The sequence below is a fragment of the Carcharodon carcharias genome, chromosome 18 (assembly GCF_017639515.1).
Source record: "Carcharodon carcharias isolate sCarCar2 chromosome 18, sCarCar2.pri, whole genome shotgun sequence".
Classification (NCBI taxonomy): domain Eukaryota; kingdom Metazoa; phylum Chordata; class Chondrichthyes; order Lamniformes; family Lamnidae; genus Carcharodon; species Carcharodon carcharias.
The window spans coordinates 99530641-99557216 of record NC_054484.1 but is presented as its reverse complement, the minus strand read 5'-3'; the positions used below and the strand labels follow the sequence as shown (position 1 = coordinate 99557216).

At 43.9% G+C, this 26576-nt stretch overlaps 1 protein-coding gene across 2 annotated transcripts in view; it reads right to left on the bottom strand.

Annotated features, from left to right (window-relative positions):
* wwc3 (WWC family member 3) overlaps positions 1–26576 on the bottom strand; it is a 223241-nt gene that overhangs the window by 49258 nt on the left and 147407 nt on the right. For both annotated transcript variants that reach the window (XM_041211908.1, XM_041211909.1), the window contains exons 6-7: positions 14118–14247; positions 5481–5627 (exon numbers count right to left, since the gene is read on the bottom strand). In XM_041211908.1, coding sequence (XP_041067842.1) covers positions 5481–5627; positions 14118–14247 — 277 coding nt within the window. The remainder of the gene's footprint in view (positions 1–5480; positions 5628–14117; positions 14248–26576) is intronic.

The following is a 26576-nucleotide window of genomic DNA, read 5'->3' as shown; positions in this document are numbered from 1 at the left end:
TCCCTAGCCAAGCTGTCCCAGTACAGCTAGAACATTGGCATCTACTCTGCAATATGGAAAACTGCTCAGGTATGTCCTGTCCACAAAAAACAGGAAAAATCCAACCCGGCCAATCACCGCCCCATCAGTCTCCTCTTGATCATCAGTAAAGTAATGGAAGGGGTCTTCAACAGTGCTATCAAGCAGCACTTACTCAGCAATAGCCTGGTCACTGACAATCAGGTTGGTTTCTGCCAGGGCCACTCAGCTCATGATCTCATTACAGCTTTGGTCCAAGCATGGACAGAATAGCTGAACTCAAGAGGTGAGGTGAGATGAGAGTGACCGCCCTTGACATTAAGGCAGCATTTAACCAAGTGTGGAATCAAGGAGCCCTAGTAAAACTGAAGTAATGGGAATCAGAGGAAAAACTCTCCACTGATTGGAGTCATACATAGCAAAAAGGAAATTGGTTGATGTCAATCATCTCAGTCCCTGGACATCACTGAAGGAGTTCCTCAGGGAACTGGCCCAACCATCTTCAGTTGCGTCATCAATGACCTTCCCTCCATCATTAGGTCAGAAGTGAGGATGTTCATTGATGATTGCACAATGTTCAGCACCATTTGCTACTTCTCAGATACTGAAGCAATCTGTGCCCAAATGCAGCAAGACCTGACCAACATTCAGGCAAGGGTTGATAAGTAGCAAGTAACATTTGCGCCACAGAAGTACCAGGCAATGGCCATCTCCAACAAGAGAGAATCCAACCATCTCCCCTAAACATTCAATGGCATTATCATTGCTGAATCCCCCACCATCAACATCCGAGGGTTACCATCGACCAGAAACTGAACTAGACCAGCAAAATAAATACAAGAGCAGGTCAGATGCTCAGAATTCTGCAGCGAGTAACTCACCTCCTGACTCCCCAAAGCCTGTCCACCAACTACAAGGCTCATGTCAGGAATGTAATGGAATACTCCCCACTTGCCTGCATGAGTGCAGCTCCCACAACACTCAAGAAGTTTGACATCATCCAGGACAAAGTAGCCTGCTTGATTGGCGCCCCATCTACCACATTAAACATTCACTCCCACACCACCGACACAGGGGCAGCAGTGTGTACCATCTACAAAGATGCACTGCAGCAACTCACTGGGGCTCCTTCAACAGTACCTTCTAAACCCGCGACCTCTACCATCTAGAAGGACAAGGGCAGCAGATGCATGGGAACTCCACCACCTACACGTTCCCCTCCAGGTCACTCACCATCCTGACTTAGAAATATATCGCCGTTCCTTCACTGTCGCTGGGTCAAAATCCTGGAACTCCCTCCCTAACAGCACTGTGGGTGTACCTACACCACATGGACTGCGGCGGTTCAAGAAGGCAGCTCACCACCACCTTCTCAAGGGCAACTAGGGATGCGCAATAAATCCTGGCCCAGCCAGCAAAGCCCACAACCCATGAATGAATTAAAACGAAAGCTACCCAAACCATCGCAGTCGTCTTTCTCTGATCTTTTGTGTAGGTGCGTATTCTTGCCCAAGCCATGTTCTTATTAAGCCAATCTTGATTTTTTGCATCCTGGTTACTCCCAGTATTCCTCTCAATTAACTCATCCTCACCAATAAGTATGGGGGTCCAGGATGTAGTGGTGGAGGAGCATCAGTCCTTGACTTTGACCAACTGGTATGAGGTACTTGCTTTCTGTGTAATTGAGAACAAGTACTGCAGAGTGATTGGACAACTGACCAAAGCACTATAGTGCAGGAAGCCATTCAAGTAGAGGGGGTTTTGCAGGGGCAATGACGAAGCGATAGGGACAAGTGTAGTCAGGCTGATACATACTGTCTATACCCTGCAACTGCAACTAGGAGCTCCAAAGGTTGTGTTGTTGTTAGAAATCTAAAGAGAAAAATTGAGGCAATAGAGCGGTAAAAATACTTTTCATGAAAAGTATCGTCTCCGTTCAAAGAATTGTAGTAAAAAATAAAATTAAAGGCTCTTTGCCTGAGTACACATTGTATTTGTAACAGGATAGGCGAATTAACCACACATAGAGAGATGAATTGGTTTCATCCGCCCACCATTGCAGACACTGTTGCAAGGTGATCAAGGTTGAGGAATAATATTCCATGCTGCACAAGCTTTCCAAAAGACAGGCAGAATGGAAACGTAGGAGACGTAGGACGATAATAAAGGAGGACATTAGGACATTAGTGAGGATGGATCCTCACTCAGAAGATCAGGAAGTAAAATCAATATGGGTGGAGATTTGGAATACAAAGGACCAGAAAACACTGGTGGACTGTAGTTACACTCTTGTAACTTATAACTAAGCCTTGTGGCCTGTGTCGCTTCCTGACTCTCCCTCTCGCCAATCCTTCCTCTTACCAAACTTCCCGCTCCCTGACCGTCCTGCTCGCCCCTTCCCTCTCCTGAATCTGCATTCCAGCTCAAGGAAGGTCCTAGGGTCCAAATGCAGATCAGATGTCAGAGCTCCAGGATTGTGCAAGTGTGGGTCGTGATGATGCAGAAGTGCCGAGCTGGGGCTGTTATAACGAACGGGTGCTTTTTTAAAAAGCTCCTGCTCGCGGCTTCCCTCTACTGAACCCCCACTGTGAGCGAGTCCTCTGGAGATGAACAGCAAGAGGCAGGGGGAGCAGCTTTGACTGAAGTATTCCACTCAAATCACTTAAAAAAAAGAACTCCGTGTCATATTTAGCCTCGAGTTTGGAAAGGAAGAAGGTGTTTTGAACAGGGCTAACGGATTTTTGAGATGTGACTCTGGAAATAAGTATCTGTGGTGGCGCTGGAACCCTGGGACGTGACTGCAGTGAGCAATGGTGGGGAAGTGCACTGCAGACAGTGACTTGGAGTGAAAGTAAACTCATTCCTGCTTTTACATACGGTACCTGTACTATTGTGTGCATTCAAACAAGTATCAATTATAGCAGCCCCAGTTCAGCAATTCTGCATCGTCAGGGTCTGCACTTTGACAATCCCAGAGCGCTGGGAGAGCTGGCCAGCGGGAGAGTCGGGGAGTGAGAGGTTTGGTGGGATCAAGGAGGAGCGAGAGGGGGAGTCAGGGAGCTGGTGAGGCCGCATGTCAGGGCACCGACAGTCAGAGAAAGGGTAGAGAGCAGGAGAGATCGTTCCAAAATGGTGCGAATTGGATCACGCGGCCCTATGTCAGAATGGAGGGAAAATACTTTAAAATGAAACTCAGGACGTTAAATGAGAATACAGGCCCCGTTAACTCACTGACATTAAAGCGAAACAATGTTAAAAGGGGCCTTTTTTTCCTTTATTGAGCATTTGTCACCCATCCCTTGAACCAAGTGGCTTGCTGGGCCACTTCAGAAGGCAGTTAAGAGTCAACCACATTGCTGTGGGTCTGGAGTCACATGTAGGCCAGACCGGGTAAGGACAGCAGAATTTCATTCCCTAAAGGGCATTAGTGAACCAGGTGGGTTTTTACAACAATGGATGATTGTCATGGTTACTGAGGCTAAGTTGCAATTCCAGATTTTTATTAATTGAATTTAAATTCTAATCGGCTGCCGTGGTGGGATTTAAAGCTGTGCCCTCAGAGCGTTAGCCTGGGCTTCTAGGCTGCTAGCCCAGTGACATAGCCACGACACCACCATGTCCCCATGAAGCTGGTCAAAAACCAACTTGTTGTTCACTCACTTCTACGTATCTTTTTACCCGCCTCAGCACCACCTTGGTAAATACACAGCCAAGTGCCTTAGGACATATATATTAAAATTATAGCATTCACACCAACAATAATAAAGCAGCCACCAAGTTGCCTGCAAAGATGTTTCGTTTTCCTTGATACCCATGTCTCAAGGGCCACTTAAAGTATTGGTCATTATTATTTCACTTAACGATCCTGTAACACTGAGAAGAAACCTGAGCTCCCCGGCTGTAGCTGTGTTCTTTCTGCAGTCACCTTTTACACTTTATTGAATAGGTGATTTTGCCTTTTCCACGTTCTTTGTTTTTTGTCTAGCAGAACACTTTTCTTCTCCAAACTCAGCATGTGCCCTAATGATCCAAATATGGCAGGTTCTCCAATAGCATAGCTGTTTAGACAGTCGCTTTTTCTGCTGATACTATCTATTGTACAGGGTATAGTTAAATGCATTAACATCCGTGATAGCAATATATATGCATGTATGGGCATGAACAGGTCTATGAAAAAATACAGAACATTGGAAAAAAAGCATTGTATAAGGCAAATTCATTGATCCCATGCTCCCGGTGGAGGGTCTCACTCAATGGAAGGAGGGGTAGGACAGCGTCGTGCCAATTCTCTGAACCACAAATTCTTTGTGCATGGCTTCCTGATTTCCATACACAAGACACATAGGCCGGAACTCTCCAGCCTCACTGTATTTGGGGGGGGGGGGGGGTCGCCACAGGAAATTCGGCGGCCCAGCCAATAAAACCATCGACTTTCGGTAGGACCGGATGATCCCGGCAGTGGGTGGGGCTGGAAAGTCCGGCCCATAAACATTTCGTATGCATCAAATATTACACACAATACATGATTTAATATACTATATATCCATTTCGAAAAATAACAATCCCATACCCAACTCTTTCCAGTCCTCCCTGATTTCAGTCTCATCAAATCCTCCCAGCCCATATTCACCTGAACCCCACTCCTGAAACTTGGGTGCGCCCCCAGCCGCCTAACTTTCTTCCATGACCCAACCCACCCAACTATTCCCTCATCCCAAATCTACTCCATCACTGCAACATCGTAACTGCAACTCACCATGAGGTGCTACTGTCAAGGTCAGCATTTATTGAGCGTCCCTAGATGCCAGAGGTGGACGTGGAAGTTGGAGATGGTGGTGCTCTGCCTTCTTGAACCGCTGAGCAGTTCAATATATCGGAACGGCATGTTAGCTCATCCAGACGGCAGGTAAAATCAACCATGTTGATCCGGGACTGGGTCACTACAAAGGCTAGACCAGGTAAGGAACGCAAGTATCCCTCCCTAAAGGATATTAGTGAGCCAGTTGGGTTCTTATAACTTTTACTGATAAATAGCTTTTTTATTTAAGCATTTTGAAAAGCCCTGCTCAAGTTCTCAACATGACCAGGGTGGGATTTGAAGCAACTTTCTCTGGGTTGCTAGGCCTGTAGTGTAGGAACTGCACTACCATCCCCAGTCACTCCAGGATTTGAACAGTCATTTTCTGCAAAGCGGATTATCCCAGGAAGGAGAATGTGAAGTAATTTTAACATGGAACCCTACTACTGCCAGATCAAGCTGTTGGATAATTTATCTCTTTGTTAATTGAAAATGAAAACACTGGTCGGCTTTATCAGTCACTGGTCAGTGAAACAAAAGCGCCGATTCTGAATGTTACTTTCTTGAATTGTACGAGTAGCATAGGTTCTGCGAATGCGCTCTGAAATCACAATGTAAGTTAGCCAAAGAGTTTATAAATAGGTCTTAGCATTCGAAAACATACCTCTCCGATGATGTCAGTCTGTGACCCTGCTTCACAGAACTGCTGCGATAAACACTCAGAGGCCAAGCGTGCATTCGTCTGGAGGTCCTGCAGGGAGTTCTCAATGCAACAGCTATTCCTGAATTCATCTGTTAGTCTAGCAAGGCTCTGAAAAGCGAGACAAAAGAAACACTGAAATTCTCATTCAGCTCAGGCACACTGAGTAGCAAAGTTATAGCCACAGAAGAATCATTTAGTTGTCTAAGCGCTGGTTAGTGTCAGTCAATTGCTTTATTTTGTGGATTAGCACTGGTTAGCAGTTATAGTAGCCATTTTGTGTCAAATTCCCCCGGTGTGGCATTAGGATTCAAAATGGAGAGCGTGGACAAACAAAAGGTGCAAATTATTTGAGCAAACTGACAATTTGGAGAAATTCACCGTTTTGAAAAAAGAAAACCTACTGGTAGAAAAAGAATGAAAAGGATACTAATCATGACCGAAGATTCCTTTGTAACAATACTAATAGATTAGACTTTTGGTAAATGAGTCGATGACAATCAATGCCCCAATTGCATCATAATTCCTCAGTTGTGCCTGTAAAAAGTGCAGGGAACACAGTTCACTTTATCTGCTTTTAGGCAAATCATAGAATCGTTCAGCACAGAAGGAAGCCATTTAGCCATTGTGCCTGTGCTGGCTTTTTGAAAGAGCTATCCAATAAGGTTCATTCTACTGCTTTCCCCTTGGCCCTGCTATTTTTCTCCTTTTACAAGAATGCATCCAATTCCCTTTCAAATGTTATTATTGAATCGGCTTCCGTCACCCTGTCATGCAGTGTATTCTGCATTGTAACAACTGTAAAACAATTTTCCCTCATCTGCCCTCGGTTCCTTTGCCAATTATCCTAACTCTGTGTCCTCTGGTGAGACACCCATCCACCAGTGGAAACAGAGTATCATATAGGAACAGGAGTGAACCATTCAGCCCATCAAGCTCAATGCACCATTCAACTAAATCATGACTGATCTGTACCTCAACTCCATTTAGATGCCTGTGACTTTTGACCTAACTAAAATCCTTTGATGTTGGTTTTGAAAATGTCATTGGACCCAACACCACAGCCATTTTGTGTCAATTACTCTTGAGGAACAAGTTCCTGATTTCCACGAGCCCGAGAGAGAAAAAATGCTGCCCGAGTTTACTACTGAATCACCTGGCTCTAATTTTAAGATTAGGTGCCCTTGCTAAACAGATTCTCCATATCTACCCAATCAAAACCTTTTATCATGTTAAAGGCAATGATTTGATCACCTCTTAATCTCCCATGCTCACGTGATGACACAATGGAGCAGAGAGGTTTCGTAAAGAAACAGTAAAACTTTATTACGGGGGCATCTCGGAGTGCTTGCACCTAGACCCAATCCCTCGTTGGAAAGGTTCCACCCCTACCACCCCCCCCACCGCTGCTCACCTGGATTGCCCACGCTAAGAGCTCACTGGTCAAAGGTCCCACAGTACATCACATGACCCGCGATTAACAGGAGGGACGGACAATACATGCAGTTAGCACATTTCCTCCCCCTTTAGTTTTTTGCAATTATCTTTACAAAGCACATTTGAACATCCAAAAAACATTTATACAATTTCAGGTGATTATAAATCTAGTCTTTGAGGTGCTCTTTGTATACGGCTAGAGCGGCATAGCTCCACCACTGGAGGTTACTGAATAGGGTTGACAGGATCTGGAAGCTGCATAATGAGACACATGATCAGAACTGGGCTGTTCAGAATTTGGCAACTCTTCTGAAACAACTGGAATGTCTGTTCTAGGTCAATCACACACCTCAGAAGTCAATGGGTTCAACGTTATCAAAGGTTGATCAGTTAATTGTTGGAATGTCTCTCTAGCACAGATATGATCCACGTGCTTACGGACATTCTATCTTGCACTTGTACCTGGAAAGATAATGCATCAGTCTCCGAAACAATGGCTCCCAAAGCCAAACAGGGTCCACTGCTGAAATTTCACCCATATACCATGTCACCAACACTGAATGCGCGAGCTTTACTGTGTATGTAATGGTTAAATTTCTGATTATTCTGGTTCCGCGCTACCTTCCCCTCTAAATTCGGGAACAGCAAGTGTAAACGTGTACGCAGACGCCATTTCATTCATCACTCCGATGGTGTTGAACCAGTCATCAAATGTGGTGTTGTGTGATAATTTAAGATAAACTGAGAGCCAAGATTCCAGGATACCTTCCGATAGCTTTTTCATGCCAGACTTAAAAGTTTGCGCAGCCCTCTCAGCTAGGCCATTCGATGAGGGATGCCAAGGAGCTGTCTTTATATGGCGGATTCCTTTCAGATCCATAAATTTCTGAAACACGGTGCTGGTAAAGGCTGTACCATGATCAGAAACGACGATTTCAGGCTGAAACAGTGAGGTAGCTTCTCGATAGTTGCGTTCAACGTTGGTGATTTGACTTCGTACACATCCATCCATTTTGAATGTGCGTCTACAATTAACAAAAACATGGTACCTAAGAATGGACCTACATAATAGACATGTAGTCAAACCCAGGGGCAACCAGGCCGTTCCCAGGGATACAGTGGAGCTGAAACATGCAATTTCCGTTGTTGCTGACAGTGGAGACAGTGCTTGACCATGGTTTCGATGTCACTGTCAATGCCTGGCCACCAGACGTAGCTTCACGCAAGCATCTTCATCTTTGATATGCCTGGATGCACACTGTGGATTTCTGTCAAGTGTGGCTCTCTACCTTGTGGTGGGACCACAACTCTCGACCCCCACAAAAAATTTCTATCTTGATGGCTTAATTCCGTGTTTCTGATACGGTGGTCTCAATTCTTCAGATACAGGTGAGTTTGGCCAACCTTGCAAACAAAGGGCAGGATTTTTACCTCGACAGGCAGGCCCGGGAGCGGCCACAACCAACTGCCACCTGATACTGGGCCCCGGCCGCGTTTTCATACTGGCTGGCCAATTAACGGCCAGCGAAAGCTCCTTGAAGGCACAGGGCTGCCTCAGGGAGCTGAAGATTTTTAGCATTAAAAATAAAGAATGGAAAAATAAGGAAAACATGTCCCCTCATGTGACAGAGTCACGTGTTAATCATGAGCTTTAAAAATTTTTATCGAAATCACTGGTTGAAACCGCTTCTCGCCCATAGATAAGGTTTCGCAAAAAATGCAAAGGCTGCTTGGCCTATTCCGCCTGCCCGCCAGCAGAACATTTCAACGGGCAGTGAAAAATTAAATTCAATTCAATATCGTATCTCTGTTCGGTCAATTTCAAATTTGTTTCACACACGCAGGCAAAGGATCTAAGAAATTCAATAATAGCACTAATTCTTGTGGAATGCGAGTATTTACAATACTATCTAATTTTAGGCGATATATCTCGGACCAGTTGGGTTTTAACTTCTGCAGCTAACGTTGACCTAAAAGACTGGGTCCCTCCCCTTTTATGATTATCATAGACAGTTGGGCTGAATGTCCCTTGTAACAGACTGGGACAGTGGCAATGCCCTTGAATTGAATAGATTCTCCCACCTAACTTCTTAACTTGGTGGTTGTCCGCTCCAGGTTTATTGGCTGTCTTCCTTCATTAAGATGCCTGAAAGTGTGCTCTCCAACCACTATGGTTGAGGCACCAGTATCCGCTTCCATACGCAGTGGCTTCTCATTTACTTGTACTGTCACCATAACAGGCTCAGTTTTCACAGCCGTACACATCAGTATCAGCAGCTTCAGCCTTTGCTGTACCTGTTAACTCGATCATGTTTGTTTGCTGTCTTGCACGTTGCTTCATCTTTGTTTGGCATTGCCTAACCATGTGTCCATTCTAATGACAATAATGACATTCTGCCTCTCTGAATTTACAGGTATCTGCTCCGTGGTCACCTCCACATCGATGGCAATTTTATCTTGAAGTTGTTGATGAAGTGTTTCCGTTAGGCCTCTGAATGTTTCTCATAGCGAACATTGAATTGCGCTGTAATTCTGCAGGTCTGGTTTTCGCACCACACTCGGAGGCAGGTTCCCACCCCACATGGAGCACGGCTCCATTATCCATGTGTTGCAAAGCCCATGAGCCTCTCGCAGCACTTTCCATGGCGAGGGAGATTTCTAGGGGGTGCTTAAAGACAATATCGACTTCGGCAAGCAAGTGGCGCTGTATGGCTTTGTCCTTGACTCCACATACCAGCCGGTCCCGCAGCATATCGGTTAATGAGTCCCCAAAGCCGCAGTATTCCATTAACTGCTTGAGGTTCGCCATTATAGGTTGTGATGGACTCTCCCGGGGCACAAACTCTTGAATTCAATTTAAAGCGCTGCATTATCACAGATGGCTTTGGTTGGAAGGGTGCTTTCACTAAGTCCATTAACTCACTTGTATGACTTGGAGTCGGGTGTGCTCGGGGCAATCAGGTTGTATGTTTTACAGCCACACACTCAAGAGGATCGCTTTCCACTTTCCTTTGGCGGTTATTTCATTTGCTACAAGGTAAAATCCGAGGTGCTCAACATACTGGCTCAGGACGTGTGCACATGTGCGTGTGCCCTTTCTCATCGAATAGCTCATGCTGGTCTGGGTAAAGTCACCTACTTGATCAATCTAGCCACAATCAATCCATCGCAAGGAGATGGGGGAAAGGGTAGGAGAATTAAAAAAGGAACCGAAAGGTAGAGATAGGGGAGACATTACCTGAAAAGAACCATTTGCAACTGAGGGGATAAAATTACACAACATCCGAAGTGTGATTAAAGGAAAACGAGGCAGTGATTTGTTCAATGATCTTGAGCCAGATTCAGAGCATTCTGCTAGCAAACCCCTACCCTTTGAGTTAGAATCACCATCACTGCAGTCATTCACTCCAAAGAAAAATAACCCATAAATGGTTTTATTCCTTTCCAATTTAGAATGGAAAACAGAGCATATTGCCGCTGCACTTGTACCAAATTTGAGTATTGTGGAGGCAAAGACCAAAGAAAGAAACTTTCATTGACACTTTACTGAGTACTGTTTTTGGACTATTATTTAGTGAAACCCTTCTTCCTGATATAGGCAAGAAGCCAAAGTGTAAATCATGCCCTCAGCCACTTCTCACTTTCAGATCCAACTCTGTCATGGCCCTCAACAAGTCAAAATTTAGGCCGTTACTTCATGCATTGGACTGCTTGTTCAGAGACTTCAATTTGATTCTAAAGATTTGTTAAGATTGAGCTATCCTGCAACTAACTGTGTTTAAGATTAAGATATTCATTTTGACCAAAAACCTTTTGATGACAAAGAAAACATGTGGAGGATTGCCACTGATGGAGATTTGTAGTAACTAAACTTGAAGAATGACAACTAGTACAGTACAAGTACTGTTGCATTTCATCGAATAGAAATAGAGAAGTAAAATTTGGATCCGTAGCACCATTTTTTGGCCAATACAATAGTCTTCAAAAATCCAAAATGGGGCATCTGTGGGTCCTTTAGTGCCTGGCTGGAGTTGCAGATATTTGCAACGTGTCTCAGTTTTCTGTCCACTCTGCTTTCTGGGACGCCACTGAGACTCTGTATTCAAAGAGAGCTAAATACATCTCCTTCTCTCCTGCCAGAGAGCAGTAGACAGAGCAAGAACATGGCTTCACAAGGCTTGCAGGCTTCCCTGTGATGCAGGGTGCCACTGATTGGACACAGATTGCTTTGTGGGCCCTGTAATCCAACTCCGTGATGTACTGCTCCCTCAATGTCCAGCTGCTGAGTGAGCATAGCAGATCAACGCCCAGAATGACGCCCTTCATTTTGCAGCATTTCACTGTGTCACCTGCACCTGAGCCCCCACATAAATTGAAGGATGTCTCATGACCTCGGTTGCCTCACGAAATGTGATAGAGCAGACCACTAGCATGCTGATACAATGATTCTGCTGGCTGTACCACTCTGAGGGAACCCTGTAGCACTCAAAGCGTGTGTCAAATTTGTTGCACAGCCTCAGCATCAAGAGGGTGTAACCCTTTTCACCAGCTACATGGAAAGTTGCAGAGAAGCAGGAAGAGAAAGAGGGAGGAGGTAACTTAGCCAACCACTTCTGGCCGAGCTGCCCTCGAATGACACATTTAACTGCGGTATCAGTGACACAATCCCAATTTACCAAGAGTCCCATTCCTTATCTTTGTCTGTCACTGACCATCTTGGCATCCGCTTGCAAATATATAAGTCAACACAAAATAAACATTCCAAACCAAATTTATAACTGAAAACAATCCATACTGCACACCAACATAAGCAAATCACCTTTGTGCATTCCCTTAGTGTCTGTCTTCCATCTCCCTTCCTCTGTGCTGGTTCCCCTACACTGTGCTAGCCAAGTAGCTGCAGCACACCCGGTGGAAGACTGCTGACTTTATTAAGGGAGATCGCAGATGGTCTTGGAGGTGACCTCCAGCAACTCTGGGCCTAAAGGGCCTGGCTTTGAACTGCACCAGCAGTCTAGGCTGGCTAACTGGCAACTGCAGGGGAAATGGCAGAGTGACACTGTTGGGAGGAAAAATGCTGTCATCCTGAGGGCGGACAGGAGATTCACTACCAATTCCCCGGGGTAATACCTCAGCAATCCTAGTAATCTGCTGCAGGACAGGTTGCTTTTTTTTTTAAATATTCATTTGTGGGAATGGGGGCTTCGCTGGCTAGGCCAGCATTTATTGCCCATCCCTAATTGCCCTTGAGAACTGAGTGGCTTGCTAGGCCATTTTAGAGGACACTGCTATGGGTCTGGAGTCACATTTAGGCCAGACCCTAAAGAACAGTATTGAACCAGATGGGTTTTTAATGCTAATCAATAGTGGCTTTATGGTCATTTTTTTTTCCATTGAATTCAGATTTCACCATCTGCCATGGTGGGGTTCAAACCTAGTCCCCAGAGCATTACCCTGGGTATCTGGATTACTAGTCCACAGACAATACCACCTCCTCCACCTGAACTGCTGAGAGAGCCTGTGAGCCCCTATGAGCACCGGTATTTACAGTCATGATGGCAGCAGACTGAGCCTGCAGTAACCAGACACTGGGCAGCTTCCTCCTATGGTGCAATGGGAACCGAGATACCAGATGATGCATCATGGTTGGGTCCACAATGGAGTCAGATGCCAATTCAATGGGCTCCAACACCTATGCAAAGTTGTCATGCTTCTCAACATTGAACACAGGCTTTCTGGCAGGTCTGCCAATGCATCAAGCATTTCATTCTGCATACCCATCAGCCTTCTTCTGTAGTCTGCCCCATCCAAATGTTTATTGGAGTCCTCTTGAGCAAGACTCTTGTGTGTGACCACACCCTCCGGTGAGCTGGCATCTACGTTACCCTTGCCCACTGACCCAGCTGCAGGCCACTCATGCCCAGTGTCTCACCATGTGAGGATCATTCCTCTAAAGTATCCTTCAAATTAAATGGAGTGTCAGTGTCTGAGCTGGTGGCTAAGTGTGAGATCGAACAATGGTGTTTCTTCATCATCACCGTCTTCAAGCTCTTCCACCAACGGTTGACCAGGTAGAAATTCTTGTCTATCCCAATATGAGGATCAGCACTTTGGCAACAAGAGCAATCTGCCAGTGATATTTGGTTCATTCAACCATTCAAGCTTCTTTGTTTCCCATTTTAGATCATTCACTGGACAAAATGCTAAAGAGAAGCCAAATTTTTCCTCTGGGGGTGGAGGGTGGGGTGTGGAGGAAAGTAGGACAAAGCCAGAGGTAACTAACATTTTCCAATCTGCTCACTGATTATCAAACATCATTAACTGTCATAAGAAGAACACAGCACAGACTGTCCCTTCCTCCCAGAAGAATAGTGCATGGGGGTTCACAGCTTTCAATAAAAGCAATGGGACTGGAATGAGAATAACAAGATTTGAAAATCCCTTGATCAGCAATAAAATCATTAAGTGCTTTTGTTAAGGCCTTGTAAGCTCCTGCTCTGGTTAATTGGCATGCAGTGTTAAACATTCAATTTCCCAGGGATTATTTCCTTTTTCCAGTAGGAGAGTCACGTTTATAGTGTGCAGATTGCAGATTCTTGCGGCCTTAATTCTCACGTCTGTGCTCCAAAAAAAAAAATGCAGCCCTTGTTGAGGGCAAGGAATTATTTTTTTGTCAAAAGTCCTGCTACTCCCAAAAAATACTGGAATGAGAGAATAGGGTTACTGTTACAAATTCTCATGACAGGGATGTTTCTATCAAAGCTAGCATTTATTGCTATCCTTAATTGCCCTAAGACTGTGGTGGTGCACCACTTTCCTGGTTTTATACAGCAGTCTGGCTTGCTAAAACACTTCAAAGGGCAATTAAAAGTCAACTACTTTGGCATGGGACTCAAGTTACATATAGATCAGTCCAGGCAAGAACAGCAAGAGTCCTTCCATAAAGGATATCGATGAACCAATTGGTTTTTTAATGATAATCCAGCAGCTCCTGGGACACCTTTACCAATGCGTGTTTTTTTTATTTTCTTTTTGTTTTAAATTGAATTAAGATTCTCAAATTGTCATGGTGGGATTTGAATTCCTGTTATCTGGGTTATTAGTCTAGGACCCTGGGTTACTAGTCCGCTAATTTTCCTGTGCGATAAGGAAGAAATGTCTTACCTGAATAAGGTCCTGCCTTTCTTTCTCTCCTAAAGTAATTGACTTCTTGATGGTTCTCAGCTCATTCATTATTTCCTGTGCTTCATCCAGTTTGTAGTTGGTTTGACTGTCGGACATTTTACGGTCAATCCTGAATCAAAAGAAAGAGAATGAAATACTTCAACCATGTGTTTTATTCTTCTCCCCATGGCGTGTCAGCACTTTTTTTGGCTGGTAGGAACAATTTTTAGGTCACAGAAATAAACTCCCTGATTGCGATTTCTGCAAAACTGTTACAACCCCTGAACTAACAGGTTTGCTGATAGTCATTTGGAGCTAAACAGGAATGCTTGCACTGTTATTTTCGTATTGCACAGTTTTAAGATATTGGTGGCGTTGGGACAAAAGAACTCCTTGTTGTCTAGCATTATTGCCATGCATTTAATATATACAGTATTGGGATCAACAAGTTATATTCAACGACAACAGATGTTCTAGTTCTGTTGAAGGGTCATGAGGACTCGAAACGTCAACTCTTTTCTTCTCCACCGATGCTGCCAGACCTGCTGAATTTTTCCAGGTAATTCTGTTTTTGTTTTGTTGACAACAGATGCAATTTGGGTGTCTGCACAGAGGCAAAGGTGCCTAAACTTAACGGAATGATTTAATTTAGACTAACTTATAAGAATTGACCAAGTCTGAGGGTCCCAAAATAATCCAGTTCCTCTCAATATAAAGCAATTTCACAAAAATCGCACATTTACATCCTTAAGGCTGAGAAGGTCATCCTGAAGGGGCAAAATAAATAAAACTGGAGTACAGTACCAGAAAAGCTTGCATACATATCGCATTTTTCAAGAATACTGGACATCTCAAAGCACTTTACAGCCAAAGTACTTTTGAAATGTAGTCACCATTGTAGTGCAGGAAATGTGGTAACCAATTTGCATACAGCAAATTCCCACAAGCAGAAGTTTGATAACAACCAGGTAATCAGTTCTTGTGATGTTGATTAAAGGGATAAATATTGACCAGGGTACTGGGAACAACTCCCCTGCTTGTCTTTGAAATAGAGCCATGGGCTCATTTACAACCACATGAGGGGGCAGACAGGGCTTTAGTTTAATGTCTCATCCAAAAGATGACACTTTTGACAGTGCAGCATTCCCTCATTTCTGTACAGAAGCTTCAGTCTTGATTTATGTGCTCAAGTCCTGGAGTGGGACTTAATCCAGAACCATGTGACTCAGAGGCAAGAGTGCTACCAACTGAGCCAACGCTGACACGTACAAATGAAAAAGATTCAAGATAAATTTACTTATACAAAGTTCTGATATATGAACTAGATCTCATCATCCCTGAGGCAAATTCAAAGAAAGGTGAAGTCATATAGGGATATAATTTCAGTATAAATATTGCACCTTTGTAATTTTAGGTTAAAATTAGAACCAAGGCATTCAGGACCGACGTCAGGAAGTGCTTTGTCAATCAAAGCGTAGTGGAAATCTGGAACTCCTTCCCTGTCAAGATGTTGTGGCTAGGTCTATTCAGAATTTCAAAATGGATTTTAAGCAGCTTTTGTTCAGTAAGGGTACTCTGCCAATGAACCACAGCACCACAAATAGCTTGAAAGAGAAAGGGTTCAATTTTTCCTGCAAATTGTTTAAAAGAAAGAAGAACAACAAAAACAAACTTGCATTTATTTCGTGCCTTTGATGTCCAAAGTGCTTTACAGTTAATTGTGCTCTTTTAAAATGGTGCACTTAGGAAAGAGAGCCAACCATTAGCACACAGCAAGCTCCCACACACAGCAATATGGTCACGACCAGATCATGTATTTTAAGTGTTGGTTAAGGGATAACTCTTGATCGTGACATCAGAAAACTCTCCTGCTTTCGTTTGAAATACAGAAGGCACACAACTCCTGCAAGCAGTATAAAAGGGAAGGAAACTATGCAAAAAGGGACTCCGCCCTGTTTCTTGATTTTTGCAGCTGGGGAAACGATATTTCCAACAGCAGAGGTGAGAAAAGTCTCCCAGAGTATTTAGGGATCCAACAAATCAGCAACTGTTAGCTGTTAGTATGTTAGCTCAATGCTGAATATAGAGTTGGGGAGAGGATGCGATCCAGTCCAACATGGGGAGAGGCTGAGGTCATGTCCCAGAATGCTGTGTGGCTTGGAGTTGAACTTTCAGGTAGTGGTGATCCCATGTGCCTACTATCCTTGTTCTTCTAGATGATAGTCATTTGTTTGGAAGGTGCTGTCAAAGGAGACTTGGGGAGTCGCTGCAGTGCATCTTGTACGTGGTACACACTGCTGCCACTATGTATCGGTGGTGGGGGGAATGGATGTTTAAGACGGTGGATAGGGTCTGATCAAGTGGGCTGTTTTGTCCTGGATGTGTTAAACCTTCTGCATTTGTCCAGCCAAGTGGGGAGTATTCCACCACACTCTGACTTTTGACTTGCAGATGGTGGTATAGCATGCTTCTTCTACTGTTATGCATGCATGTATTCCTGTGTTGTTGTAGCTTCACCAGATTGGCACCTAATTTTTAGATACGCCTGGTGTTGCACCTGGCATGCCCTCCTGCAATCCTCACTGAACCAGAGTTAGTCTCCTGGCTTTATGGTAATGAGTGAGTGATATGCCAGGCCAGGAGGTTACAGATTGTGGTCAAGTACAATTCTGCTGCTGCTGATGGCCCACAGCACCTCACGTATGGCTAGTTATGAACTGAAGCTCCTCACCACACCCACACCCACCCACACCCACTACATGCTTGCTCTTCCTGGCCCACAAAGAGTGCCTTGAAGATGCTCGCCTTCTCCTCGAGCTGCCCTCTCCTCAGTGCAGCTGAGTTTCAGCCCCAGGGAAACCCTGCCGCCCACATTTATACCTGCAAATCTGGTGACATCAGAGACTTCCAGCATTACTGACATATCTGAAATACCAACCTGCCTCCTGGGAGAGGGTTGACTGCTTGCCGTCTGTCCCACCTGAGCAAAAGCTAGAAGTCGCCAGATTGCAGCTGGTTTCCCAACTGTAGTGTTCAATTGTTTAATTGATTTGTGCTTGATTATGAGAGTCTGATGACTGATCTATGCTCGCTGTACTTGATTGGTTAAGCCTGGGTGTGGGACTCAGAGCAAAATAAACAGGCACAACTGAAAGGACCTAGAAGCTGAACTGAAAGCATAAGTGCAGGCATTTTGTGATTGCAGAGATATTTTAAAACTCTTGTAAATAAACCTGTAAATAAACACTTAGAAGCTAGTAACATCGCTTAATTGCTCATCAGATACATAAAATATATAACACTGACACGCTTTAATCCTTTGGGAACATAACCCTCCCCACGCACACCCATTCCCCACGTTAAAACTTCACCCTATATTTCTGATTTGTTACATTAAAACGCAGCCTCCAATAGAATACAAACTGGCTAATGAACTTATAGGTTTTCAGACGAGACTCCATCAATCACAGTTGGAGAAGGAGGGAGAGTGAGGGGTCTGTGGGGGGATTCCAGGGTTCACCAATTTTCAAATTTCTGGATGTTGAAGGGAAATGGACCTACACTTATAAACCAATATTTGCAGGGAAAGTCACACACGGAAAATCTGAAAAACCACTGAAGTAAAACAAGCAATGGTTGACATGATTCAAACGCTGAGACTTTTGACTTGTGATGGGAACGTGGCAGTGAGTAGAGAAAGGGTGGGATCAGGCTTGACCCTTTAGAAAAACTCTGCTGTCAGCACAGTTAGACATGTTAGCCATACTCTGCCAATTCACCGCACTGTTCACATCCTTCTTGGCTTTAGAGGAATTCATAAAATTATAAATCACACATAATGAGTCAGTCAGTCATGGTCTAAAACCTTTTACCTCCACCACCACACCCCACCCCGCCCCCCCCACCCCCCGCCACCCCACCAAAATAGTTACTATGCTTGGACAGAACATTCTAGAAAATAAAAGGTGCTTTCCATGTAATGCTGTAGACCAAGCCAATTGTTCAGCTTCTCCACTTCAATGTCTTTTTATCCCCCCACATATTTGAGTTGACGTCCAATAATGGTATTCCCAGAGGACCGGCTCTTTATTTGATTTATCAATGTATTAAATTATATTCACTGTGGGTCAAACAAGCCATCTGCAGTTATTATCTGAAAGAGAATACTGCCTTTGGATTGACCTGCCATGGGCTGTATTTCAAATCCATTTGATCGTAAGTCATTTCACACAGAAAACATTTTTAACATACTTTAGCCTTTGCTAAAACTCCACGGAATTTAATCAGATCCTTCAAAGATGAAGGGGAATGCCACCCAGTTCAAAAACCATTAAATTCAGCTTTTACAAGCCTCATGTAAGCTGACCTAGAAGCTAAGGCTGTTCCGGAATGTGCTCAAGATATATAGAACCCACTACATTCTGATGAAGAGGTGGCAGTGCTACCAATTAAAATATGATGCCTGGTATAGTATTGAAGAGACCACTGTCAAATAGAAGCACTAGTCATAAAACCAGATTTTCCAAAATGGTCAGTTGGCTGTAATGAACTTCAGAACCTTTTTGCCAGTATAAACGTATGTTAGTGCTTTCTATATCTTGTACTTTATTTTACATTTGTACGAGCTAGCAGCAAGCTGCTGAACACTTGCGACACTGTAACACTAAAGTTGCCCTCTCAGGGAGAATAGACTACTAATCACAAGCACAGGTGTGAGAGTATACCTGAATCAACAATAAAAAGTTTTATTGAAACAAATGTTTAAGAAAGTTTGTTAACCATCAGCCTGGGCTCACTGGTAACACTCCCAACCTCTTAGTCAGAATGCAGTGGGCTCAAACCCCATCACAGAGACTTGAGCATATAAACTAAGGCCGACATTCCCGAGGGAGTGCTGCACTGTGAGAGGTACTGTTTTTCAGATGAGACATTAAACTAAGCCTCTGTCTAGCCTCTTATGTGGAGGTAAAAGATCCCTTGGCACTATTCTGAAGAACAGCAAAAGGGAGTTATCTCTGGTGTGCTGATCATGTAACAGCTGACCAAAAGCTTGGTCAAAGAGATAGGTTTTAACGAGTGCCTTAAAGGAGGAAAGCAAGGTAGAGAGGCAGAGAGGTGTAGGGAGGGTATTCCTGAGTTAGCCTAGACAACTGAAGGCACAGCCACCAATGGGGATGCATCAGAGGCAAGAATTAGATAAGTGCAGATATCTTAAGAGGGTTCGAGGGCTGGAGGAGAGGGAGGTCAGGAGTGAGAGGTGAATGAGATTTGGCGTGGGACAAGATACAGACTAAAGTTTTGGATGAGTCTTTAGGTGCTAGAACAAAGGTGATACTGGGTTTTCAGTAAAGCTAAAACACCTTCCCTGACATTGTTATGATGAAGTTGGAATAAAACCTGTCAGATACTAGCATGAAGCACATTAAGTAGCAAAACCCACAGCCCGTGCCCCCAGCTTTAACCATTATATTATCTTCGGCAAACCTAAAGGGCCTTTTTTTGTGTACAGTAAAGTGAATGGGGCAAGAAAAAAACCATCTCATCAGAACAAGGGGTAAAGGGGAGGCCTTTAGAGAAAGTGAAACCACTGAAGTTGGGTAAGAATAGCTTGTGGAAGCGTTGCTCTGCATAATTGGTCAACTATTTAAAGCAGATTTCTTTCAGTGACTCCTGGGAGACACGCAAAATGTATGTTTATCTGGTAAATACGTATCTGAAAGTTCGCTTCCAACTAAACTCCAGAAGTATTTTGAAAGTCTAGTAAATATTCACAAGAGAGAGAGTGGGAGCACGAGACCTGCCTTCCCCAGGTTGGTAATTTTTGGTGGATCCCTTCAAACCTTCTCAGCCCAGTTGAGAATCCTTGGGTTAGAGATTTGTATGGACTAAGTAGGGCATTATATAAATTCCCCTGATCTCAAAGTTTTCTCCCCCAACTCCAAAAACAGTATTTAATATACATCTTGATCTCAATCATTCCCCCACAAATTTACAACTTAAACTTAATAAAGCATCTTTAATGTAATAAAATGTCCCAGGATGCTTCACAGGAGCATTATAAAGCAAAATTTGACACTGAGCCACAGAAGTAGACATTAGGGCAGATGGTCAAAAGCTTGGTGAAAAAGGTAGGTTTGAGTCTTAAAGGAGTGTCTTAAAAGAGAGGAGAGAAATAGAGAGGCAGAGGGGTTTAGGGAAGGAATTCCAGAGCTTAGGGCCCAGGCAGCTGAAAGCATGGCCAACAATAGTGGGGCAAAGGAAACTGGGAATACACAAGATCCCAGAGGGTAGTTGGGTTGTTGGAGGTTACAAAGGTAATGTAAATGGGGGTATTAAGCAAGGTGATGCCAGGGAAACTTCTCCATCTAGCTGAATATTTCAGAGGCAGGCTGATGCAAGCTATATATGGGTTTCTATTGGCGTCAATGAGTTCTCAGTGTGATCAGCAAACTGGACTGGGAAAAGGAAAATGTTATTTTACTTCACATCTTGTGGAAGGTTAGCACCAGCCGCCTTAACCATCCTCCCTGAAAAGATATGCAGCACATCCTGAAAGAATGGAAAGTTCTGTTACGACTGCTGCCTTTTACATCATCGGCTGCTGGCAGCATTCCCTCACCTAACCACAGCCCGCTTCCTGTAAAGCTTTCCATCAACAGCAGGTACTGTTAGAGCGGCCAGCTTTTCACTCAGCCTGCACAGGAGCTGAAAACAATTGAGTCTTTGTTCTAAAACAACACACTTATGGATGTTTGACTGTTATCTAAAGATCATCTGCACCCCTCCCACCCCCCTCTACCTCACCACCCTCCCCCCCACTCCCCCGCAGCAACCCACCCCAACCCGTACTTTGTTTTGTGTATGTGTTTGTGCTGCCTTGTGTTTTATATACTTAGCTGGTTTTTGTTGAGGTGCCAACTAACAATAACATTCTGTTTGAAAAGTATGTCAAGACTTTCAGGACTGAACAACTTCCCATATGTGGGGCAGGGAAGGGAAAGGGGTTCCAGCTCAGGCTTGACGTTGCTATTTCAGTTGGGTTTTGTGACAGCACAAGGATTCATTAATTACCCACATGTAATGTTAGGCTGAGAAGTCTCTCTTCCAACATGGACATCAGCAACAAAAAGCAAATCGAGCCCCGTTTTAAGTAGCGCATTCGGCCAGCAAAACTTGCCCAGAGGGCCAATTTCACAGAAGTGTGCTCCCAGCACTGGGGTTGGAACCTCAACCTCCAGGAGCAATCACTGGTGCTCTCCCCTTAATAACTCTCCACCCATTATATGCAGGACACCCATGATTTCCAAATGTGCAATTAAGGTTACCAACTCTGGTTTGACATCTTCCTGGAGTTTGATCATGTGACATTTGATCACATGGCATTTGATCAGGTGACATTTTCCCAGTCTTACTGCATTGACCTGATGAGTGTCTCATTATCATCAAGATCCAAACAAATTATTTGACTCTCTGTTTTATAGTGATGAATCACATAATTGATAAATATATGAACAAAAATAAAACTTAAGATTAGATAATGTTTTGGCACACTTTTTTGTTTTAGCAAGGTATAAAAATAATGGGTGGGACTCACCAGTGTTGCCGAAGTCAATGGGTTTTTGGCTGGTTTGCCACATCCACTGCGGTGGGGCCAGGAAATCCCGGCCAATGAAGAAAAAAAAAATCTAAACCTAATTGAATTCACTGACTCCCACCCCGCACAAGGTGAGAGGTGAAGCTCAGTGCTCAGAAAGAAGCACCAAAGCTTTCTGACTTCCATAACTTAGATTATACAACAGCACACATACCAGGCCAATGAGAGCTTTCCCTCTCCCTATCTGCGTTTCACCCTCCAACTCTCTTTCACTTTGTGTTTCTCTCACCCTTGCCCTCTCGCCTCCCCCCGCCCTGTTTGTGTTTCTCTCTTTTGTATGGCAGTCTTGTGGCTCAGTTGGTAGCACTCTCATCTCTGAATCACAAGGTTCTGGAATCAAGTCTCACTCCAGGGCTTGAGCACAAAAATCAAGGCTGACACTCCAGTACAGTACTGAAGGAGTGCTGCAATGTCAGAGGTGCTGTTTTTCGGATGAGACATTAAACCAAGGTCATATCTACCTGACTCAGGTGGATGTAAATGATCCCACAGCACTATTTGAAATAGGAGCAGGTGAGTTATCCCTGGTGTCCTGACCAATATTCATCTCTCAATCGACATTACAAAAATGATGATTTGGTCATTATCAGATTGCTGGTGTGGAACTTTCTGTATGCATATTATCTGTCGCTATTCCTACATTACAACAGTGACCGTAAAATGCTTCAAGGCATCTGGTGGCCATAACAAGCACAATACAAAAGCAAATCTTTATTTTTTTGTTTTTTCTCTCCCCTTCCTCTAGTTGCTGTTTTTCTCTCTCTCAGTTTGTTATTCAGCGTGATAATACCACTGAACCTCAGCTGACAGCTAAGATATACAAAATAATTCCAGATTACACACTTACTTTTGTTTTCTATAAGCGAAAAATCAACTAGGAAGAGGATTAAGTTAGAAGAGACATTTAAGTCACCACATGGAGCAACAGGGTATAATTTTATCTTATTAAAGTAAATAGTTGAATTGACAGCCATGTAAAGTTGAAGTAAAGTTACTACATTATTCTGTAACTGGAAGGGTTTAAACAACTTGTGACCTGACAGATTTGATTTTTTCTTAAAAACCAAATTGTTTTTAGTTGCTTTAGTTTGGTGTCTTGCTCTATGTCGAATCTAATTCAGTTTATTTGTTTTGTAAGCAAAATGAGTTACACTATGGCCTTTTTTTTCATGGAGAATGGTGCATGTAAACTGCTATCAGCTGTGGCCAAGTGGAGGAGTGACAATGGGCCAACAGTTGAAGGAGCTGCCAAAGTTGGAGAGGAGAGAACGAGAGTAAAACTGGTTTGCTTATGGTGACTGACAAATCAGACAACCATCCAGTCTGAGTGCCATAAAGCTGCAATGAAGTCTTATTCAAGGATGTGGAGTTTGAAAATGTGCATCTTATTGAAAAGGCTTATAAGGAATAAGTGCAGGACTAGGCTGTCTGCTCTAGTTTAATGGATCATAAGTTAAGGTAAGAAAATAAGGGACAGTTCCACCCAGTGTGTCCCCATACAATTACAGTGCCTTATGCAACATAATAACAGTCACTCCCTATCCACCAGTACCGTGTAATCTCCTGGGAGAGGAAAAAAATTAAAAAGCAGAAAAATCGAGAACATTTCTCGCTGTTGCCTTTAAATGATCAAAACTAGTCGAGGAGATCACACTGACACCGGTTACTACAACAAGTGCTATTACAGGTCTTGCACAAGGTGATATTCTAGAGGTTTTGCTACAGCTGCTTTGGTAAACTGAGACAATATTGGCTTTATGGTAGCATCATTAAAGGTCAGAACCAGTATCCCAGAAAGATAACAGAGGGCAAACGCAAACAGCTTCAACATTTCAAACACCAGCTGAACTGTAGAATCTCCAGAAACGTACGCTCCCACCAGTCGCTGATTAACAAGGTAAATCTGATTCACCAATCAATACTCATTTTGATTTTCTCCCAAACTGCTCACAGCACCTGTCGAGAGATCAATTCCTTGAGGCTCCAGGGCAATCGAGGAGAGCCAGGAACCCCATGTATGCTCCAGGTCAGGAGGAACAGTCATATCTGATGAATAATTTAACGTCTAAATGTTAACCTATCTCACCACAGGTGCTGACTGACCGATTTACTGAGTGTTTCCAGCATTTTCTGATTTTGTTTCAGATTTCCAACATTTGCAGATTTTTCCAAATATCTCATTCAGAACCTGTTGACCATCAAGGTCTTTACCAAAAGCACAAGACTCATTTTACTGCGAATGAATAAATCACATCTTAAAGTAGGACATGTGATTTTTTTTATTCATTCATGGGATGTGGGCATCAATGGCAAGGCCAGCATTTATTGTCCATTCCTAATTGCCCTCAAGAAGGTGGTGGTGAGCTACCTTCTTGAACCACTGCAGTCCATGTGGTGTAGGCACACCCACAGTGCTGTTAGGGAGGGAGTTTCAGGATTTTGACCCAGTGACAGTGAAGGAACGGAGATATATTTCCAAGTCAAGATGGTGAGCGACTTGGAGCAGAACTTTCATGATGGTGGTGTTACCATCTATCTGCTTCCCTTGTCCTTCTAGGTGGTAGAGGTTGCAGGTTTGGAAGGTGCCGTCAAAGGAGCCTTGGTGAGTTGCTGCAGTGCATCTTGTAGATAGTACAAACTGCTGCCACTGTACGTCAAGGGTGGAGGGAATGGATGTTGAAGGTGGTGGACGTGGTGTAGTCAAGTAAGCTGCTTTGTCCTGGATGATGTCAAGTTCCTTGAGTGTTCCAGGCAAGTGGAGAGTATTCCATCACAATCCTGACTTGAGTCTTTTGGACTGATGGTGGACAGGCTTTGAAGAGTCAGGAGGTGAGTTACTCTTCACAGGGTTCCTAGCCCCTGACCTGCTCTTGTAGCCCAGGGTTTATATGGCCAGTCCAGTTCAGTTTCTGGACAATGGTAACCCCCAGGATGTTGATCATGGGGGATTCAGCAATAGTAATGCCAGTGAATGTCAAGGGGCAGTGGTTGGATTCTCTCTTGTTGGAGATGGTCATTGCCTGGCACTTGTGTGACATGAATGTTACTTGCCACTTACCAGCCCAAGCCTGAATTTTGCCCAGGCCTTGCTGCATATGGGCAGAGACTGCTTCAGTATCTGGGTCATCGTGAATGGTCCTGAATCAGTGAACATCCCCACCTCTGACTTTACGATGAAGGGAAGGTCATTGATGATATTGTCATGTTCCAAATGATTACAATTTAAGTGCACTCTCACTAACTCTCTTTCCCCACCATCCCTCTACCCTGTTACTTGATTAGTTCATCGTCCTCATGTCTTTTTTTCTTAAACCAGGGTCTCACTGTGTGTGTGTGTGTGTGTGTGTGTGTGTGTGTGTGTGTGGGCGGGGGTGGTGGTGGTGAAGTCTGCCTTGCTTATGGTGCATATTGGTAGCACTAGAATGGAACAAAGTTCAGTCACTAAAGTCAGCTGTTTCTGGGCAGAGGAGAAAGCCCTGATATGAAATGAAACCCACTGAACTGAATGCAAACAGAGCTAGGTTCATCTTCTCCTAGAAGTCAGTATTACCACTGGAAATAAATGATGTTTAAATCTAAAAACTCCTGCCTCTCTCACCTCAGATTAGCTGATGAAGAAACCTTCAATTTGTGGAAAAGTGCCTTTGCTTTTTTTTTTATTTATTCACTAGATGCAAGCATCACTGGGATTATCCGCATTTATTGCCCAGCCATAGTTTTGAAAACGTGATCAACCCTCTTCTTGAGCTCCTAGTGATTTATTACAACTAAGTGGGCTTCTAGGCCACTTCAGTGGACAGCTAAGTGTCAACCATGTCAGCGTGAATCTGGATCCACATATAGGTCAGAGGTCCTAAAGGATTTCAATGAACCAGTTGGCTAATATAATAATGCAACATCTTCATGGTCACTTCTGATTTCACCCATTCCCCTCCTTCCCAGAACCACAATAGAGTCTCTTTATCCTCATTTTCCACCCCACCAGCCTCCACATTCAATGGATCATCCTCCAACAATTCTGCCACCTACGGGCGCGATGCCACCAAACACACCTTCCCATTGAGATTGCTGATGCCAGTGCCCCATGAATTGAAGTCACTCACACACCATTCTGAGGCATGCATTCAGCTCTGTGATCTGTTTGCCCCTATGTCAATTTACCCATGGCTCAGGTAGCAATCCAGAGACTATTACTAGAAGCTAGATTCTCAAATTCCCTCAGCAAACCTCACTCTTAGTTCCATTTATGTCAATGGGTCCAGGAAGACTGGATTCATGTGGACCAGGAAAATTAGATTCTGCCCCTCGCGCTCCAAGTTCTTTTCCAGTTGTGAATCAATAGCCTTAACCCTGGCACCAGGCAGGCAACATAGCCTTTTGACTCCTGGCCACAATATCAACAAACAATAAATAGCCCCCTGACTATACTGCCCACTACCACTACTCCATTCCTTTATACACACTCCACTAAGATTGGTATCCTGTGCCACAATGCCAATTACCCATCCTCCCTGCAGTATTTGTTGTCATCCATGCAGTAACAAGTATCATCTACCCACTGGACAAAGTAAAGGGCCAAGGCCCCTCCATCACTGCATTCTGGGTCCACATAACTGCCTGACACACCCTCCTTTAACTGACCAGTGACCACCCTTAAACTTCTCCCTAACCTAAGAAATTTGACTGCCATCTGGATCAAGGTGTCCAGGTAAATCTCCTTCTTCCTGATGCATCGCAGTGTGTACGGATCAGACTCCAGCTCTGGGCTGAAGCTCCACGAGGTACAGACACTTACTGTAGATGTG